The sequence below is a fragment of the Gekko japonicus genome, unplaced genomic scaffold (assembly GCF_001447785.1).
Source record: "Gekko japonicus isolate JY-2015 unplaced genomic scaffold, Gekko_japonicus_V1.1 scaffold1244, whole genome shotgun sequence".
In the NCBI taxonomy this organism is placed as follows: Eukaryota; Metazoa; Chordata; class Lepidosauria; order Squamata; family Gekkonidae; genus Gekko; species Gekko japonicus.
In genome coordinates this window covers 525,191-531,625 of record NW_015170925.1, presented here as the reverse complement: position 1 = coordinate 531,625, position 6,435 = coordinate 525,191, and the positions used below count along the sequence as shown (strand labels likewise).

General features: G+C 49.4%; 1 protein-coding gene across 1 annotated transcript in view; it reads left to right on the top strand.

Annotated features, from left to right (window-relative positions):
- Window positions 1-983: 983 nt before the first annotated feature.
- The window catches only part of LPCAT3 (lysophosphatidylcholine acyltransferase 3), a 25,870-nt gene continuing 20,418 nt past the window's right edge, over window positions 984-6,435 (top strand). Inside the window, exon 1 of the mRNA XM_015418802.1 lies at window positions 984-1,184. Within this exon, the coding sequence (XP_015274288.1) occupies window positions 1,073-1,184 (112 nt within the window). The 5' untranslated portion in view covers window positions 984-1,072. The remainder of the gene's footprint in view (window positions 1,185-6,435) is intronic.

The following is a 6,435-nucleotide window of genomic DNA, read 5'->3' as shown; positions in this document are numbered from 1 at the left end:
TGGTCCTTAGCTATTAGATAACACCACGATGGAATAAATTGGAGTAACATCTTTCCGTGAACACCTGTACCGAAGCGGAGGAAAGGCATATTGGGATGGATGAATAATGCATGGCTGGAAATGGATATTCTCGCTTTTAAGCATGTGTAATGAGGAAGCGTCAACGGAGACAGAAACCTCTTCGCTTTGTTGAAGGGGGAGGGGGGAACCACGTACGTTCCAGGACAACAAATCGCGCTTATGCATGATGCTCAGGGGGTTTAAGAAAACCGAGGAGGCCAAGTTGCACCGAATTACAGCAACTTTAAAACATTCCCCCCCCATGTAAATGTTATTAAAAAAAAAAAATGGAAGCGTTCAGCTTGCTGCCTGGATTGCATGAGCGTCCCTTTTTAAGATCCCCTGTCGATCGCATTGTCTTCTAGCCACAAAAGAACGTGTCAAAAAGAACAAGCGCCGACAGACGTCCATTCACCACATTTGCACGCGCAGCCCGCCTTCTTAATATTGATGAGCGGGGGGCGTGGCCACGGACCCACACTGACAGCTCGGCCCGGCGCCCGTTGGTCTCCCGCGGAGGCCACGCCCACTCCTTTCCTGCCTCCTGCCCGAGAGTAACCTCGGGAACGCCTCCTGCTCCTCCCCCCTCCCTGCCTGGCTCTCTCCTGTCTCGGGACAGCCAATGGGAAGCCGAGCTCCGCCTCAACGCGCCGAGGGCCGCCCTCCCTTTCCCAATAGGAAACGGGCTCCCCCCCCCCTTTCCCGATCCGCGCCCATTGGACACCACCCTCACGTGCGTGCGCGAGGCGGCGGGAGGGCGGGGGTCGCGGGGGTAACCTTTGCCTCAGTTAAGCGCTGGAACCCCCGGGCTCCGCCCCTCTGCCACCTGTTAGCCAATGAGAGGCGGGAGCCGCGAGGGTCGCGGGCCAATAGGCGCGGGGAAAGGAGGCCGAAAGGGGCGTGGCCTGGGCGCGGGGGCCGCCGCGGCGGTGGTGATGCTGCCGCTTTCTCCTGTTGCCGGCTTCTGAGGGGGGCCGCAGGACGGGCCCGGCGGAACGGCCCGGCGGACAAGATGGCAGCGGCGGAGGGCGGCGGCATACGACTTGGCATGAGCCTGGCGGAGATCGCCGGGTCCCTGGGCTCCTCGGAGCAGGCACTGCGCCTCATCCTGTCCATCTTGATGGGTGGGTAACGGCCGGCGGCGGAGCCTTGGCGGGGGGCGAGGGGGACAGCCGGGGGCCCGGAGGGGACTTCAGCAGGCGCGACGACGGCTCCGAGGTCCCCTCCTGCCATCTGCACCACAGCTTGTCATGCCTGCTGTAGCCTACCTCGCGGGGCTGTTGTGCGGGGTAACAGGTGGGGAGGCAGCGAGGGAGACCACGTGCCTGTGGGGCTGGGTTTAGCGTCCCAGAGGGCAGAATGTGAAATGGGCATGACGAGTGGGAGGATGCAGGTCCTTGGCATCGCCATGTTAGGTTTCCCAGTAGGGCCTTGCTGTCTTTGACACCCTGTTGAATTTTGCTGGCTGAAGTGGGCTGTGCAGGGTTAATTTTATTTACTTTGACTCGGCACACTGGACTCTCCTCCCCTTCTTCCAAAGATCTTAGAGTGGCATTTGTTGCTTTCTCTTTCTCCGTCTTATCCTCGAAACAGCCTTGGGAAGTTGATTGGGGTGGGAGAGAGTGGCTGGCCTGAGATGACCCAGGAAGTTTTGTGGCAGAGCGGGGACTCGAACCTGGGCCTCCGGGATCCTAGTCTAACACGCTGACCGCTAGGCCATGCTGGCTCTCATTGCCGGCGGTGTCTTCCTATGAGGCAGCTTCCTGTGTTGACATGAATCCTGGCTGAGGGCCAGCAAGTAGTGGAAGCGCTGACTGTGAATTTTGCAGAGGTTTCTGGCTTGGCTGCCCTTTGAACAGGGCGCTGGCGTCAGTGGCTTATTTTGGTCTGATTCTGGGGGGCAGCTGTGTGTCCGTCCCCCCCTTTCCCCTTGACATTTGTGGTGTCCATTAGTCTCCCATAAAGACAGCAAGCTGTGTGAGTGACCCCACTCAAAGGAGGTGGCTGACTCCCTTATTTTTAATCTCTCTGTAGAAGATAGAAGCCACAGGCACAGTCTGACCCCTGCAAATTAGTTCAGTTCATTTAATTCGGTACATAACCAGCACATTTCGGTTAAATCAGTTTTAAGAGCACAATTGTTGAGATTTAAAACATATATAAAGCATTTAAAACGTATAGAGAAATATATAAATGCATTGCACAAGTGAGAATCACTGTAGGTCTGAAATACCATGTGAAACAAATGCATAAAACATCTAGTTTACCCCTGCAAATCTCCTCTTCTGTACTTTTTTAAAGGGTTACCTTGCATCAGGGGGTCAGGCCTGCCCCCTGCATCTCCTTAAAAACAGTATAAGTCTAAAGCTGTAAGTTCCTAGGAGCATGAATGATGTGTACTGATTATATGTATGATGGATTCTGGGACTGCCGTTTTACACATAGGTACATGGAAGTGAGACTTACTTTAGGGTCGTGGGATTTCCACTTTGGTCTGTTGCACAGTCTTTGGGTGAGGAGCCGTTTATGCAGAAGGGACCTGTGAGATTTTAAAATGGAAGGGAACCTGAGCCTCAGAATGGAAATGTCTGTGGAGATACCATCTTGAGTGGCAGGCCCTGCGAGGTTCTCTGAGTCATTAGGAGACCGATAGGACTAGTTTGAACGAAACTGAGGAGTCACAGTAAAGCTTAAGATGTATGCTTTGCCAAATGTCCCTCGAGTGATAACGACTGGCCTTGGGGGCAGTGCTCTAAATTTATGCAGTCTTTCAAGCCTCCAAGCCACAAACCATAATTCCTTGTCCCAGGAAGCGCACACAGTCTTCGTACATAGCTGTAGGGATGGAGCCCAGTGCACGATGGGTAAAGGGCGCTAAGTCATCCCTAGTGTTAAATCAGATTTTGTGTTAAAGCTAGACAGCCAGAGATGGGAGAGCGTGCGGATGGTTGGATGCTGTTCCTAGAAGACCTGCACAACTAAATATATGAAATAAATATGAACCTTCAGTCTAGGCTTCGCATAACTTTAAAAAGGGATGCTTGTTTATGTGAGAGATGTGTGTCCCAGAAACGGGGGAGCGGGGAAAGAGGAGGACCAGGGATGGCTTGGCCGTGTTAGATGGACTAGGTAGTTGCCTAAGGCACCAGGGTTTAGGAGGTGCCAAATTAGACGGAAGTGAATCTTTTTTCTCTCTGGAAAAGTTAACATATCTCTTAGAAATGAAAACATTAAGCATTTTCCTCTGTGTCGAATGTAGGGAGCAAAGTCTTAGCTCACTTGGAGCACCAAAAACCTCTGGGCTGGCCCTGAAAGAGAGAGACATAAAATAAGCCTGTCCATTGCAGTACTTATCCATCACTGCATCTCAGCTGCAAAAATGAGAAGAAGTTCTAGGCCTATGGAAGAAGGCTAAGAACACTTAAGAACTTTAGTAGGCAAAACTCATTCTTCCAGATGGGAGCATTGCTGCATAGCATGCTTTATATGGAAGAGTGGAGGAATGGCTTTGTGAAGTGGTAGAATTTGGACTTGCAGAGATTAAGAACCAAAGCGTTGTTGGAGAGCTTGTAATTTACAAAAAAATCTCTTCAGCAAAACACTTTTCTATATGCCTTGCTATGGTAAGACAGAAGAATCTTTTATGTCTGTACTCTGAAGTAAATCCTACTGAGTTTAGAGTCAGTGTTCTTGGTAGCTGTTACTTCTAAGGGGGAAAAGCATAAAATGAAATTGCATGGGCCTCGATCCTGTATACAACGACATGGAAATGATTTCCACATGTTCGAGGCAGCAATGTTGGACAATGTTTCAGGTGTGTAACGAATTGTGTCATTGGGTAGACTTGCAAAATGTAGGATGCTTTGAAGATTGACGCTTAGTGTCTTGCATGTGTATCTGATTCCAGGAGGATACACAGGTCTGAACAAGCACACGCCCTGGGAAAACGTCCAAATCCAACAGGTTACGCGGAGTGTCAAGGTGTGGCTATCCTATAGACGGGATGGCATGGCCCCGTATCTTTGAATAACTGGAAACCTACACCTTTGAGTAATTGTTCATAAAATTCATATTGCCGGAAACTCATAGGCTGCATGATAGTGAATTCTAGTATGCAGTAAACTTTTTGTGCATGCCGTTCCTTTGTTGCTTATCATCTTTCCACACCACGTGTTCCCCGGTTTTGCTTTGTGGTCTGGTGTGGGGCAGTGATGGGCAAGGAGAGGATGAAGTGTTCCTCCTTCTCCACCCTGCATGGATCTTGCCCCCCGGCCACTCCCCAGCCCGGTTTTTTTGAGGCAAACCACACGTTTTCGGTTACATCCAAACCAGCAACTTAGTGATCTGTACTTGGCATCTGATCCGGAATGAGTCTGAAACCATCTCTTGATTGCAGTTTCCAGCTTGGGTTTGAGCTTGTCCTCCAAGCCGTAGTTAGCCGGTTTGCATTGGGTGGAAACCCACGGTTTGCCTTGAAACGGGGAGGGAGGGGCGGGAATCACAGGACTGAGGAGCGGGGAGAGGGGACATGCCAACCTGAGGATTGTTTGGCCTTTATTGGTGGTAGTGTGCATGATTCCGACCTCCCCCATTTTATCCTCACGACAGCCCTATGAGGTGGGTTAGGCTGAGAGAGCGACTGGCCTGAGGTCCCCTAAAGGGCTTAATGGATAAGTTTCATCCAGGCCCTAATCCAGAATTCTGCACACGACACCACACTGGCTCTTCACCTGATCTGTTATCCTATGAAGTTTTCGAGATGCTTCGACTTCAATAGTCGAATTTCTTTTGTGTGTCAGTAGCTGAATTTATTTTGTGTGTAAGTGTGAAGTTGTGGAATAGCCGCTTGCCGAATAAATCCACGTTTGAAGAACAAAGTAGAGTTTATTATAAAGTGATGATTAGATCAGAACACAAGCATTGTTAGGAATAACTACAAGCCTCATGGGGAAACATAATAAAGAAACTTTGAACCAGGTTAGGACCAATGAGTCCAATTCCCGCTGGCGGGAAGGCAGATAAAACAGGCGCCCAATTCCTTGGGAACACAACGGTTCTGCAACATAAACACAAGTTCAGTTCTCAGGCACAGTTCTCTTCTTCTTCTTCTTCTTCTATATAGATTGTGTCAGAGTGGAGAGAACACCGATAGCTGCCAGACTACTTTGGACTTTCAAGGTTGTTACTTTTCTTCCACAGATCTCCATTTGCTCTACATGGTGGAAAGTGCTGTGAGGTTGCAGCCAACTTATGGTGACCCTGCAATCACAAAGGTAGTTTACTGTTGCCTCCTTCTATGCAGCAACCCTGGACTTCCTTGGTGGTCTCCCATCCAAGTGCGAACCCAGAGCTGACCCTGCTTAGCGTCTGAGATCTGATTAAACTAAGCTAGCCTAGGCCATCTAGGTCAGGGCCTTGGTTTGCTATAGCTTCCAAATAACCCTGAAACACAATGAATGAAAACCATCAACCAGTGCATGCCAAACTTTTCCACCACACTAAACAGCCCACTTCCATCTGAAGAGACTGGAGACAGAGCAAGATCCCTCACCAACCTAAGCAACCTCTAAACCCCATCTGATTCAAACAGCAGTTAAATGGCACCTTTCCCTCTGTTCCTCCCTCTTTCTCCTCCCTGCGAGTGTTTTGAGGGCCTGGATTGGTGATTGCTGGTTTTCTCTCCAGACTACTAGGGTACAAAGGGGATTGGCAAATGTGAAAAAGGGGAAAGACTTGGCTCTGTCTCTCACAGCGTCCCTCCCCTGCAAGGTATGTAGATGCTGAACTAATCCTAGTCATTTCAAATATTTATCAAGAAACATAACTGAGATCAAAATAGTGAAGCAACTGGGCAGTGGGCCAACTCCTGCTGCTAGGTAATGATATCCAGTTTTACTTCCACCCACTCTTTACCTGGTGCATTTTCTAAATTACTCCCCAGTACTGTTAGTATAATGGCTACCATATTTCTCCTCTGCACTAAGCTTTTTAAGAAATCTGGACGTTCTGTTTGGTGCTAGAGAGATACTTGATTAGCTGCTACCTTTGATATTTGCATTTGGAAGCTGCCATTCCCCCCCCCTCCCCGGAAAGCTAAAGATACAACTTGGTCCAATGTTCCCTCTAAGCCGTGGAGTCTTGTGAGCAAAAATTCCACTTTGTGAGCGACTGGCATCAAAGTTGTGAGCGAGCGACTTGGGTACTGCATAAATTAGGTTATTCTGGAGCCCTCCTTCATGAGCTAAGACAAAAATGTGTGAGCCGGAGGCTAAAAAACTGTGAGCTAGCTCACACTAACTCAGCTTAGAGGGAACACTGCCTGTGAGCAATGTTCCCTCTAAGCTGTGGGGTCTTGTGAGCAAAAATTCTGCTTTG